Source organism: Phoenix dactylifera, chromosome 11 (genome assembly GCF_009389715.1).
Source record: "Phoenix dactylifera cultivar Barhee BC4 chromosome 11, palm_55x_up_171113_PBpolish2nd_filt_p, whole genome shotgun sequence".
In the NCBI taxonomy this organism is placed as follows: domain Eukaryota; kingdom Viridiplantae; phylum Streptophyta; class Magnoliopsida; order Arecales; family Arecaceae; genus Phoenix; species Phoenix dactylifera.
In genome coordinates, this window is record NC_052402.1 from 9,891,411 (window position 1) to 9,905,797 (window position 14,387).

At 36.5% G+C, this 14,387-nt stretch overlaps 1 protein-coding gene and 1 non-coding gene across 2 annotated transcripts; one reads left to right on the forward strand and one right to left on the reverse strand.

Annotated features, from left to right (window-relative positions):
* Positions 1–155: 155 nt before the first annotated feature.
* TRNAP-AGG lies at positions 156–227 on the reverse strand. The gene has a single exon. It is a non-coding gene; the product is annotated as a tRNA-Pro (tRNA).
* Positions 228–2,906: 2,679 nt separating this feature from the next.
* Positions 2,907–11,184, forward strand: LOC103703324. The gene is made up of 5 exons (XM_008786139.4): positions 2,907–3,064; positions 5,584–6,474; positions 6,604–6,804; positions 8,141–8,336; positions 10,605–11,184. Exons 2-5 carry the CDS (start codon positions 5,635–5,637, stop codon positions 10,787–10,789), a joined length of 1,422 nt encoding a protein of 473 aa, XP_008784361.1. The 5' UTR covers positions 2,907–3,064; positions 5,584–5,634; the 3' UTR covers positions 10,790–11,184.
* The last annotated feature ends 3,203 nt before the right edge of the window (positions 11,185–14,387 follow it).

Genomic DNA, 14,387 nt, shown 5'->3' on the forward strand with positions numbered 1-14,387 from the left:
TGCTTGCTAGGTGGTCTATGGCTCATGTTCGTCGCATCAGCTTCGACTAAGTATATCCAAGATAGATGAAGTTAAATTTTTGTATAAAAAAAAAGAGTAGATTCTTAAACAAGCTATGTAGTAAGAGGTAGCCCTCCTCCAAATAAAAAATAAATGGGGCATTCCGAGAATTGAACTCGGGACCTCTCGCACCCTAAGCGAGAATCATACCACTAGACCAAATGCCCGCGGCTGCAACGGCAGTCTCCTTATCATCTTTTCGACCTTAGTACCACTAGACCAAATTCCAGTAGTCTCCTTATTCTGGTATCTCCTTGACATGGACCACCTTTGCATGTGAATCATATTTTCATTAGAGCTTTCCAACTACGAAGAAACCTGGCTTCTGCCCGGGCAAGCCTCTCTAGGCGAGCTCAAGCTTCTGCTTAGTTTTTGTGAGGATCCGTGTGGACGTGTGTTTAGTCCCACATCCGTTATTCGCTGGGTAGATCTTGGATACTTATACAGAATCAAGGACCCAAATAATACCTTCTGGCTAGCCATTTTGGATGAGGTCCTAGGTTGTTACAAATGGTATCAGAGCGGACCCGGCCCATAACCTATGTGGATTAGAAGACATTGCAGCATGGATCTATTGGGGCTGACCACGGGCCAATTGTGGTATTTGTGATTAGATTTGAATAGATATGAATCCTTAGCCTGACGAGGACGTCAGGGCTTGAACGGAGGGAGTATGTGAGGATCCGTGCAAGCGTGTGTTTAGTCCCACATCGGTTATTCGCTGGGGAGATCTTGGATACTTATATAGGATCGAGGAACCCAAATAATATCTTCTGGCTAGCCATTTTGGATGAGATCCTGGGTTGCTACAGTTTTGCAAGCTAGAGTGCTTGGGCTTGGCCAGTTTCTGAGTTGAGCATTAAAATGGGGCTTGAGCTTAGCTTGTTTCCCAATCAGATGAGCTCAAAGAAGCCTGTTGTTAAGCTGAGACTAAGCTGTTTGTGAAGGGCTTGGTTCACTTACGGCCCTATTAATCCTCAAGATAACATATAGAGTGCACGATTTTAATAGCTTCAAGGTTTGAAGGAGAAGAGAATGAGTTTTGAAAGATTGGTGGTCTACTTGCATTCTTTTGGACTGTTTCTTCTTTCCTATATCATTGCCAAGGCAGGGATCACCTAAGATCATTGGGATAGAAGAAAGGAGGAGGGATCTGATAAATTTAAAACGTAAGATAGCAATGGCAGTGGTTAAATTCATTTAACATTTATTCACCTTCACTGGTCATAGCATAACAAGATACCAAGGTTATAAAAGCTTCTCTGCAAAGTCCTAAATCGTTGTGTCTAATGGTTCCTCACTTATGGCTAACCCAAAACTTTCTTTTCTTTTTTGGATTGAAAGGGAGGAGCTCAAACATCTATTTGACACCGAGATCATCCTCTAAATGTTGGAAATATCATCAAGTATAAATGATTTAAAATTAGTTTCAGAAACATTTCATAAAACATGTTTTATTTGAGGAGAGGAAAGATGACATTTTGACATAACGGGGGGATTGGATTTTAAAAATGCCAGTGCTTCTCTCGAGTTGAATCTGGTTCAATCCATATGAATTTCTTCACCTCTTTAAGCTTTAATGGAAAACAACATTCTTTTTTCAAAGACTTGTAGGATGTAACTTCTTTTTTGCCCTTTTTTTGGGCTAAATTTCCAGCTAACAACTACTAACAGAAACAAAATAATCAGACAAAGAAATAAAACTAGAAGTCCAGGAGATGAAGAAATGGAGGGATTCTACCTTCTATTTGGCTCCCTCTGTTAAAATATTTGCATAAGAGAAAAAAAAAGAAAAAAAATTATTTCTATGTTCTAGTATATTTGGTTACATAATCTATATAAGAAAAATAATATAGGCTGATTTAGAATAATGCTAATAAATAAAAATAGTTGTGATATTTAAAATTTCTCTAATAAAATAATACTAACGAGAAAAAAAAACTGGCCGATCATGCTAACAGAAAAAATATTATGGTTTGATATACATTGTTATATGATTCCTAAAATTATTCCAACATCCACCAACGGTTGCATCAAGCTATCACTAGTCTTTTTATTGTCGACTCTTTTACCAGCATTAGCCTTCAAAAACACCAAAATCGCACCCCTGAGGAGAGAATTCCTACGATTGGATGAATAAAAATTCCTCCCCGCTCCAGCATCGAACACATATAAAACAAGAAATTTGGATTCAAATCCATCACATTCCTTCAATTATTCCCAAATATATATAGGGCTCGTTTGGTTCGCAGGAAAAGGAGAGGGAAAAGTGTGGTCAACAGGAAAGTAATGAAATGCCTCTTGTTTGGTTGGAGTTTTCAAAGGAGAGAGATGGGAAAGTTGTATTCCCATGGGAATATGATTCCCACATTTCATGGGAAAGTCTTTCCCATGAGAAACATGGGAAAGTTACTTTCCCATGAGATGGGAATCACTCCTTTTTTATTTTTTCCCAAAAAGACCCTTCAGCATTAAAGAAGCATTAAAGAGGCATTAAAGACCTAATTTTTATTAAGAGCATAATAGGAATTATACTTAACTTTCCTAGGAAAGTGGATGGTCAACCAAACATAAGCACTTTGGAAATTTATCACTTTCCCATGGTTAACTAAACATGCCAAAAGTACTTTCCTAGGTATCCTCTTCGAATCATATTCTTAGGAGGGAAAATACTTCCCGCGAACCAAACGAGCCCATAGAGAGAGAGAGAGAGACTTACCCGGCGGCGGAGCGCGGAAAAGTCGGGCGGGTTCGTTTTCGGATCGAGTCGAAATTAGAGAATCGGGTCCGGTGAGCGTAACAACGGGTTTCTCTTAAACCTACCAGATCCGATGTAGAGGTCTATCTGGAATTCTTGTTTGCCGTGTCTTTTTGGGGTTCCTTCCCTCCGTCGATAAGAACCAAAAACCTCTCCTTTTCTCTCCATCCGTCCCTTGGACCTTCATCCAATATTGAATCTTTTGGAATTCGTTGATCATTTTTGGGCTTCCGAAGCATAAAAAAGGTTAGATTTTCGTAAAAATTCTTCCTTTCCTTTTTCTTTTTCTTTTTTTTCAAATGTAGTGTTGTCTCGATTATATATCTCTCTTTATCATGGATCCCCCCTCTAGTGTTTTAGGGGTTTCATGAATCCTAGGGCTATGTAGAGCTTGAATTTATATGTTATATATTGATACTCTTCATGTTTGGTTAGAGATCGTAAAAAACGAACAAGAAATTATGAAAGCTTGGAGCCTTTTTTGTGTTTTAGATTAGGGTCCTTTCCTCTGATAAAGGGGGGAAGCTGTTAGATGTATTAAAATTGCGTACTTTGTTGCAATTTTGATGTTTGGCTAGTTCTGCCTTATCTACGGGCTATTCTTATTATTTGGATTAATAGTTTTAATCTTCAGAAAACTGAGGATTGGGAAGATTTGGCATAGATGAAATATGTTATTTTGATGGGGGGTGGATGGGAAATGATTGTTGATGGAACTGAAATATGTTAGGAGAGAGAGAACCATGTAATTTAAATGTGTGACGATCCATGGTTAGCAGAGTTGACCATATACTTGAACTCCTGACATCATGGGATCCTTTAGATCTTGAAGTCACTTCTTTTCTGCCACAAGCATGTTCATATCGGACTAAAATAAATAACATTAAAATGACAAGTAATTATTTTATTTTAAGCTCAAATCTTTTTAGATAATATTTAGGAATAACTTAGTGCAGCGGTATAATATTACAAAGGCAAAATAAGTGAAAGAACTATGGGGAAATAATATTTCTTAAAAAATAAAAATGATACGTAAAAATAAAATTTAGTTATTATAATTTTTTTAAAAATCTCTTTTCTAGGTGATGATCAAGTGATTCCAAGCCTCTTAATAATATAGAAGACAACTGTGGTGCATTGATGCAGCTCTCTGTGCCTCATATCTAAGGTTTTTGATAGCAGCCAAGATCTCTCTGGTACTGTATGTAAAATATATCAGTCCTTTTCATCTTGGCCGATATAAACCAACATACCTCAAGAAATCAAGATATACAACATCAATATATCCACTGAGGCTTTCCCATTTTTTTACAGCATTAAAATATTTAAATATTAAAATTAAATCCAATGCCTTAAAATAGTAATCAATTTCGTTTTAAAATATCAACTGATATTCTGATATGTCACTTCTCATGCCTCAGTGAGATCTCGGAATATAAGGGAGCATCGATGGGTTTAATTATGTAAGAAAATTATCAGCTTTAGGGAAAAAAGAAGGGAGAGAAGCAGTATTCAGGGGTTTGGAAGAGTGGAGGCATGAGTGTTACAATTCAGAAAAGGAGAGGTGGGATTTGAACCTTTTTTTTTTGTTTCGGGAGGGGAGGGGGGGGAGGGGGGTGCGCGCGGTGGGGGGAGATGGTAAAAGATAATCAGGAGTGGGTTACATACTACAGAGGTAGTACCCCAAAATTCTGCTATCTCTTAACTTAGCACCAACTAAATATGTGGTGGCTTCAAGTTGACACCTGTCTGCTAAAATTTACAAAAATATGATACGAGGAATAATTTGAGGGGCATCTGTTATCTACTGGAGCCTTCTCACTCCAAAATGAATGCAGTTCATGGGGGGCTAGCATCATGATGGCGCTACCTTGGTATCATGTAAACCTTACCCAATATAATCATGGGATTAGATGATATTTCCATATTCAGCAGATGTTATTTTTTCTTATTGGTGGCCATAATAGGGTACCTTGGGACCAAAAATTGATAGAAGGAATATTCCTAAAGTCCAAACGTTTTTTTTAAAAGTATAAGTTTAACTTCACTTTTCTCTTTTTTCAGCATTTTATTATGATTTTGTCTGTGGACACTTAAAATTGCACATTGTTGAGTTGGATGCGACGGTTACATATCTCAGTATTGAAATAAAAATACTTCCATTTTCTTGGGTAAAAGTCACTGAATCTTGTATTGTTTTCCTATTATTTTATCACAAGAAAGTTTTGGTGATAGATTCTTGCGTATTTTTTCAAACCTTGAATTACCTATGCACTTCTTTCTACTTATTCTATTGAATTATCATAATTTGGTTGAAGAATCTTCATCTTAACTGAATCTGTACTCCAGTAATTCTTTTGATTTTCATTCTCGACTTCTGGAAGCATATTATGTCAGTATGTTGCAGCATAACTGTTTCTGGTGCTTAATATGTTTGGTGCTGCTTAGAAGTTTGTGAATTTTTTTACATTCACTGGCTGCTATAAGTTTTTTCCTTCCTTGTAATGGCATTTATTCTTTCAGTCCATATAGGTGTTCATTTTAATTATTTGATAAAAATGAATTGTTTTCTGTGAAGGATCAAAAGTGATAGATACACCAATAAGGACATTTATTCTGGCCGGGGTTTTGTTGTTTAAAACTTGTGCAGTATCATGTCATATTGTCATTCTTCACTGAGCTTAGACCAAATAAGGGGACTCTTGAGTCCTAGTCTATCTTCGCATACTTGCATTAATGAATAAATATTATGGTATAACCTGTAGGAGGAGATCAGTCTGTTGAAACTTGAAAGCCTTAAAGTATCAAATAGATGGATGGCAGCATCTAAAGAAATACTTTCATATCCTTCATTCGCTAAGCTTGATAAAAAAAGCCATTATGAGGAAGACTTCCAATCTGATTTCTGGAGTGCCCCCGAGAAAAAGGCTTGCTCATCAGGGCAAAGATCCTTAAGACAAGGAGCTCGTTATCAGTTAAGGGATGAGAATGACTTTCTCGATGGATATGAGTCAGGTGAAGAGTCTTGCATTTCTCCACTGCCCAAAGCACACCCTGAAGTGAACTTGAAAAATGTCTTGAGTGGGATAGTTGCAATTATCACTGGCAGGATCAAAGGACTTGGCATTGTTCAACCACATCAAATTTCTAGTCCAACATTTTTGGGATCTGAAAGCAATGGAGACAGTTTCTTACATCCGTCAGTGTACATACCGAGTGCACCACCATTGCTTGAGGCAGAAGCCATCAACTATAGTGCTTATAGGGAGGTACTAGAAGCAGAACCTCCAGAGTGGCTTCCAGATAGTTATACTACAGTGTGCATGCAGTGCACTTCTCCTTTCACTGCCCTTACCCGTGGAAGGCATCACTGCCGATTTTGTGGGGGTGTTTTCTGTAGAGCATGCACGAAAGGGAGATGTTTGTTACCTGTCAAGTTCCGAGAGCGAGATCCTCAGAGAGTGTGTGATGCCTGTTATGATAGGTTGGATCCCTTGCAAGGAATATTGATTAACTCTAATAGTAATGCCATGCAATCAGCAAAACACGATGTTATGGATTGGACATCCACGAGAGGGTGGTTAAATTTGCCTGTGGGTTTATCAATGGAACATGAGATATATAAAGCAGCAAACACTTTGAGGAGTTATAGCCAGGTACATTTTTCTGCTTCCATTCTTTCTTTTATCATTTTATTTAGGTTTACAAAGGGAACTGATCTTTGGTTAAATCTCAATCTGGATATCATCATTTTGATATCTGCCTGACGGAATTTTGAAGTACAGGTTGCCAGATTGAATCCTGAGAAGTCTATTCCTCTGGCTGTCCTAAAAGGAGCAAAAGGACTTGCTATGCTGACAGTTGCCAAGGCTGGTGCGCTTCTTACTTACAAATTAGGTACAGGTCTAGTAGTTGCTCGAAGGTCTGATGGGTCATGGTCTGCACCATCTGCCATACTCTCTGTTGGTCTAGGATGGGGTGCGCAGGTAGGCATGGGATAAGATATACTTGTTATCTTTCTTCCACTTCTCTTTTCCAGTATATTATTCTCAATGGTGTTTATGATCTGCTTCCATATCAATGCATATTGCTGATAAGGTTGTCACAAGATAAAATAGTGGTTAATTTTTTTTAATTAATAAAGCTTCATTTTAGGAAGTTCTGAAAGAAGCAAGAGTGTAAAATTTGATTGGAATCTAAATGAGCAAACAAGCAGATGAAAGAAGCTGTGTCTTTATACATAAATCAAGAATATTGCTCCCTTACCTAACCAAACATGTAGCTACCTCATAGTCTTCTACATAAGGTTCTATAGTAGATTGACACATTACATATACATGCTTGAAAGACCTTATTATGTGCTACAAACACTTTCAAAAGTTAATTGACATGTTAAACATAATTGCTTTGCATTATAGCTTCTATATCTGATTTCATATAGACAGATGTGAGAGTTGGAGCATTATCCATGAAAGGTAAAATATTAGAAAACTTTTATTAAGCTAACTTCTGCACTAGGAAACTTTCATGCCTTGAGGCCTTCTACCATCTATATGGGATTGGCATTATTAATGAAACCACTCTCAATGGTTTGTGAGTTGGAATTGATTTGATGGCCACGTAACATCTCCGGCCAAGAGAGTGCCCTGCTACGAAACCTAGATGACTAGTTGGTGGAAAAGGAAATATAAATTACTGATTTTTCTGTTTTATGCTTATGGAACTGAAAGCAAGCCCTGTGGTTAATTTTTTTTGGAAAAAAAAATTAATGCAGAATTTGGCTAGCAAGTTTTGATGTTGAGAATTGCTTTCATGTTTGAGGGACAATTTAAATACAATACCAAATGTTTAACAAGTACAGACCCTCTCTAGACCCTGCAATGACAGGATCCTCGTGCACTGGGCTGCTTTTTTTTTTCAGCTCATATATAGTTCTCTTCCTTTATGTATATTTAAGGCAAGAGATGTAAACAGTTTGATCTACGGAGAGTCAAAGTTGCTCGTGAAGTTCCAAATTCATTAGCATGATAGAAGACCTTAGCTTTTTAACATCTATTAAAAGCATGCAAATTGTAAGTTGTTAAGCATATCAGATGACAAGTTTGATTTTGTGGGTGACTGTAAAAAGAACACTACTTGAAGTAATTAATATGATGAAGACGACACTTGGGTCCTTGATGATGGCAATATTTCAGGTTTCTGTGCTTGGAACTTGGCTATCCAAGAGGGAAATCTGAATTCAAGTTTTTGGACTGTTGCTGTGGCTTTAAGATCATACATCTTTTCTTTTTTTTTTTTGGTCTACTCTGTTTTACTGTACAGATTGGGGGAGAACTTGTGGACTTCATCATTGTTCTACATGGTTCTAAAGCTGTCAAGACATTTACTAGCCGCATGCATTTTTCCCTTGGAGGAGGTTTGAGTGCAGCAGCAGGACCAGTTGGGAGAGTCTTTGAAGCAGATCTCCGAGCTGGAGACAAAGGATCTGGAATGTGTTACACTTATAGTTGTAGCAAAGGTATTATTTTCAGAAAAAACCTACAGATGTCTGGATGTTCAGTAAGCCAGTGCATTTTCTTCTATATTTTCCCAAACATGTGGTGCACCAACATTTTTCCTTCCGATGATCAGTTCACTCTACGCTCCTCTAACCCATCATGTACTTTTATACTCATCATTGACAACTGCTCCCTTTGCTCCTCAAGGATCGCGAAGTCTCTGTGTCTATACCTTGTGCACTTGCTACTCCATAGTCATGCTTCCCAAGAGATTACTTTATAAGCAACATTCTTCATAACATGACATGATTTCCATTTACTTCTGTTTCTTGCTTCTTCTGACTCATTTTTGTGATAAGTACACATTAAAGAACCTGAGAACATCACCCATGTTTAGATCATCCAACATGCACCAAGTAGGGTGTCAATCGGGTTGGGTCAGATATGGATTAGGTTGGATGTTGGTTGGCTCAAATATATATTAATGCGAGCCCAACCCCTTTATAAATGGTTAAAAATCCAAACCAGAACACAACTTTTTTATTAAACTGCAGCCTAACCTAATTTGCATAACCCATTTAATAAATGGGCCAAATGAGGTAAAATGGGTCATAAGCAGGTTAAACATGTCTTAATCGAGTCAGGTCATGACCTAACCCAACTCTTAAATGAGTCAAAATGGGTTAGTGGTTTAGGACAATAAACCTGAACTTGACCCATTTAATAAACAAGTAGGTCGAGTTGAACCCATATATGACCTTGACCCGTTCATGCCAAACCTGAGCATGCTTAAAGCAGGTCGGTTACAGGTCAGGTTAACAAGTCAGGTTGTAAATTGCCACCTTGCATCCAAAAGATTTTGATATGCTTTCTCGTGGAAGATGATTTTAGAAGCGGATGCATGACCTTGATATTGTGCTATGGGATTTACTGGATTTGGATTTTTGCACGGAAATTGCACCTATGCTTATATATATAATATATATTTGGATTTTGTGGCTACCTGTAAGTTGTATTTTATAACTTGGTTGGCATATGCCAGAGGCTGACTTGAAAGTAGGACTTGTTTTAAACAAAAGAAACTTGAGTCTAGTGCTAGGCTGATTCTGTGACTTTTGAAAAAAAGTATTTAGTTGTTTAATCAAAGGGTTTGACTTCATCTGCAAATGAGGAAATTGTTGTAAAAATTAAGATACTTGGCTTTTCTTGAAATAACCTTCAATTTTCTTGTTTTAATGGTCATGTGGAATTATTTGCTGATGAGGAAAAGAAACAATTTAATACATTTACTCTCTTTTCTTTTCTTACATGATGTGGCTCTTGATCTTTTCTTATTGTTCCTGTTGGAGTTGTTAGTATATAATCTTTGCCAAAATCCCATGGTTCATAGGGCTACAGATGAACCAAGCTATTGACCAGCTGCTTGAGCTCAGCTTGATAAATGGCATGTTTGACTTGGTTTGATGAGGAAACAAGCCAAGGAGGCTCCACGTGAGGCTCACTCATAAATGAAGCAAGACCAAAATAACTGGAAGCTTGGGCTTAGCTCCATAAGAGGCTGCTTCAATCTTGCTTATTAGGCTATTGACCAAGTTTGAACATTTGTAGTTAAGCTTGCATTGAACTAGCTGCAATATCAAATACCCTTTTCATTTAACAAAGGCAAAACCTGAGCAGCCCAAATGCGATATTACAGTTTAACGTAGTTAACATGTTTATATTGTTTTTAACATTTAGTAAATGTGCATGTAGCTGATTGGTACTAGAGTTTCAGTGATTTTTGTCCTTAGATTAGAGAATATCTATAACTTTGCTTTTCCATGTTTAAAGTACTTGTGTAACGGAATGCTTGTACTCTTATTGTTAGTTCAGATTGTAGGAACACTTTTCTGGCCAAGGTATGTTTAACACCACTTAGTAATATGTGATGCATGTTTGCCCTTTGAAATGCTTCGGTTGACTGTTGCAGCTAGAATCAATAAATTGGACAGTTCTTGCTGAGCAGGCGATTGTTCTGTTGTGCTTGACATGTTTTCTTATCCACGCATGTGTATACACGAGTATGACAAGCAGTTTGGAAGATCGTAAAAGAATTCATTTTGGTGTTGAAAGTTTGAAAATGGAAGTTGCTTATATATTTAAAAACTATAATAAGAGTTGCTGGCTCCTGCAATATTCCACTCCTCGCTACGTCTCCATTTCAAGTATCAGTTGTAAGACATATTCATGCCTTCTGCATATCATGAGAGTAAGTATGATGTCTATGTTTCTATTTGATATGATATCAGGTGCTTTTGTTGGAGTCTCACTGGAAGGTAACCTTGTTGCGACGCGGATGGATGCTAATCTGCGCTTCTATGGTGATCCTTATCTGACAACAACTGACATTCTTCTGGGAACAGTAGAGAGACCTAAAGCTGCTGTGCCATTATATTCTGCTCTGAATGAACTCTACTGGAGGCTGATATGTTAAACTTTCAATATGGGGTCTCTTGTAAATATTTCCCAGGGTTTCCATTGTCAATGCTCTGCTTTTTTAGCCATCAAAGAGGACAATTAAAACAACAAAATGATGGTTTCAATCACGACCCGGAAAACAGAAGTGGCACTGTTGGGCGATCACCGAGCTTGAAAAATATCATAAATATGCAGTCCTTGTTCTGCATTTTTACATTATTGGAATTCCCAAAGACCCTGTATATTTATATCAAAATATTTGATGCAAATACACTTGAACGTTCTTCAATTATTTTTGGTTATGTTGGTGTCTTTTGTGGGCATCAATTGTATACTATCATTATACTGGAGGCCTTGCTGTGTTTAAGCTTGAAAATTCCTGTTCTATTTGGAAGACTCCATTAATCTTTATATTACTTTGTTCCTCCAAATTCAGAAGGCAAGTTTTTCTTGATGATAAATAATGAACAACTAATATGCAATATATACTTTCATTGAGGAAGAAGAAAGCAAAAGAAGTAAAAAGAAATTAAAGAGGACATGCTTGCTTAAAATTTCAGAGTTCTCATCAAGCAACTCAGGTTGGTATTTTCAGACTATTTCTTGGTTATATACAAAGAACCAAGGAACACTTCTGAGAGAGGTGAGGGAAGTCGGAATGGACGAGAGCCTGCAAGAGATCAGGTAGCTCAACTTCAAGAGATTATTGTCATAGCCAATGTTCTTTGTATGGGGAATAGCACCGGGGTGGTTTTTCCAACCCCATTTTGCAATCGAGGTATTGTTAAACTCAAAACTTTTTTTTATTGCAAGTCCTTCCTTCCTCTTAAAGCCTTGCAAACGTTATCCTACTTAAGGAAGCCCTTGTGATCCAACCAATAGATTTGATAACCTATAGCCCATGTTTAGTTGACAGGAATTTTAAGGTTTGGATGGGTATCAGTTTCACATCCAGCAGGAGAGGTGATTTTTATGGAGATTTAAGTTCATTAGATTTTATGGTAAGATTAGAATAAAATATAGTATAATGCAATTAAAATTGTTTATTTTGACACTTGATGATTTCTTTTTTTTTTTTCTTTTTATAGTGTGGAGCATGTTAAACGGTTTGGATCTTGAATTTAGATAGTTTATCATGGACTTTGAATAGTTAACTTCTTTTCTGTAAGAGTTAATCCAGATCAGATTATCAGACTGACAAAATATTGGCCCAAACCAAACCTAATTCTAAGTTGAGCTAGATTTATAATCAAGCTCATCCAATTCATAAATATATTAGCCCAATCCACTTGTTGTGTGGCCTTTGGTTGGCCTAAGCTCAATGTACATTCCCTAAATAGAAAGAGCAAGTAGTAATGGGTCAGTAGAAACCATTATCTATTCAATTATATAATTCTCTTCTACATGGCAGTTTTTACATTTTTACAACTCTTCCCATCAAACATTTATTTCTTTTTTCATCTCTATCTCTATTTTTTTTAATATCTTTTCATCTCTATCTCTCCATGTTATTTAACCTCTCGAATTGTAATTTCACCCTTAAAACCACTCTAGTCTTCTTTTTTTTTTTTTTTTACGTTCTTAGTTGTATAAATTTTTAGTACTTAGTTGTATAAATTTTTAGAGATACATCATCTAAGACTTTGAATCAGAATTCTCAACTATTTCGTGTTTCTTTTCTTCTTTTCTTCTTTTTTTTTTCAATTTGTAATAGCAATTTTTCTTTTGTTTTCATTAGATACATTCTACCCTGGATAAAACGTTCATATGTCACAAGCAATGCAAATTCAAGATTTTAGTGCAAATAACTAGAACTCCATCTTTCTTCGACCTTACTCCAATGCCTCTTGCTTTTCTTATATTAGTAACCAAGATTTTCAAATGCTTGTTCCTCAAGCAACAACTAGAACCCGTGCGAGCAACATCATACAAAACTTGAATATTTGAGAATGAACAACGCCATTTTCATGCTTCCATCTTACAACTTGCTCACCTAGAGCACATACCACAGCCTAATTACTAATAAAATGAAGAAGCTAACTATGATGTTTCAATTAATTTTATCTAAAAAGTTTTAATAAGAAAACTATTTTCCTATAAAATTTACCAATCCATCTTACTTAAGATAAAAGCAAAGTTCATGAAAACATATCTATTCATTCCACCTATTTCCGTAACTCCCCTTCTCACTGCATAAATGTATAAATATTTTTCTTTAAAACAAAAAAATTGATGTCCTGGACACTAATTTTTTACATATTTTATTTATTAAAATGTAGTTTTTTAATGAAAAATCCAGCTCAGCAAAACGGCTAGTTTCTTTCCCCCGGCAAGCACGCATCCACGCGCCCATAGGTTGGGCAAAAGCTTAGGCAGGAAAATGCGGTGGTTGCGTAAGCCACCCAATAACGACAACACACGTGTACAGCACTTCAAGTTTTATTGTGATCCTCGACCTCATCGTACGCTGTTCGGTACCTCTCGGCGTCAAGCTGGGTCACAAATTGCCCTAGATACCCATCTTTATTTACGACAGTACCTTCATGGGATCACTCAACTGCCATTTAACTCACCACGTTGCCGCATTTAACACAAATTGCCCTTCGCCTTTCTTTCAGAAAAAAAATTATAATTAATCCTAGTTTTTAGAGATAGCAAATATTTCTATAACATGATTTATCTTATTCCTAAAAGTTAGAAATAAGTTGCTTCTCTAATCGCATAATTTTTAGTCTAACTAGATCCATTGCTGAATTGGTAGACTAGCATGGCTGTTGTTTTCTTTTTTCTGTGCATATTGCTTTGCGGTTGGACTGATGGTAGATCTGATCCGAATAAGAACCACTTCCTTCAATCATTCTTATTTTTTTACCATATTTTTAAGAGAAACACCCTGCCGGAAAATTTTATTGGAACCGTAAAATCTTCCACCATTTAATCGCACCTTGAATCAATGTATGTATAACATGAGAATTGCAGGATGACTAAAAAAACTATATTCATAATCTAATGGCATAGAAATATATAATCGAAAATTGTTGAGTAATCTTGTAACACTAATTGATCAGAAAAATAATCTCGAAACATTTCTATTGAGACATTGATATGCAAACACATGTATATGTTGTTCTATGTGATGGAGGAGCTGGACTTGTTGGAGCTGGAGGGCAGCAGGAGTGGTAGCTCCTTGCTTACATAATATGCAAGGACTTACTTTTTGATGAAATAAATTTGACCTAGTCATCATCATCTTCATAGAATTTGTTAATTCTCAAAATTTGAACATTAGAATTACCAAGTTGGGGGTCATGGGTTATTGCGTTTTCTAAGTAATTCTCCTCAGCTAATGTTGACGGGTTAGGTCTAAGGTTTGACCAAGCGAACCTTAGGCTAGAAAGATAGATGAATAGAGCATCTAGTGGAAGGTGCCACCCCTTTGCATTCCACCTTCCCTTTTATCAAAAAGTAGAAGGTGCCAAGTCAAGCTATTGGTTGGCAAAATCTTTTGACGGTTTTATTAGATATTTAACATTACATCCCATCTAACACTAAAAAAGTTTTGATATAAAAATTATGTAAAATGCTTGTTATGTTTTTAATAAAGAAAAAGATCT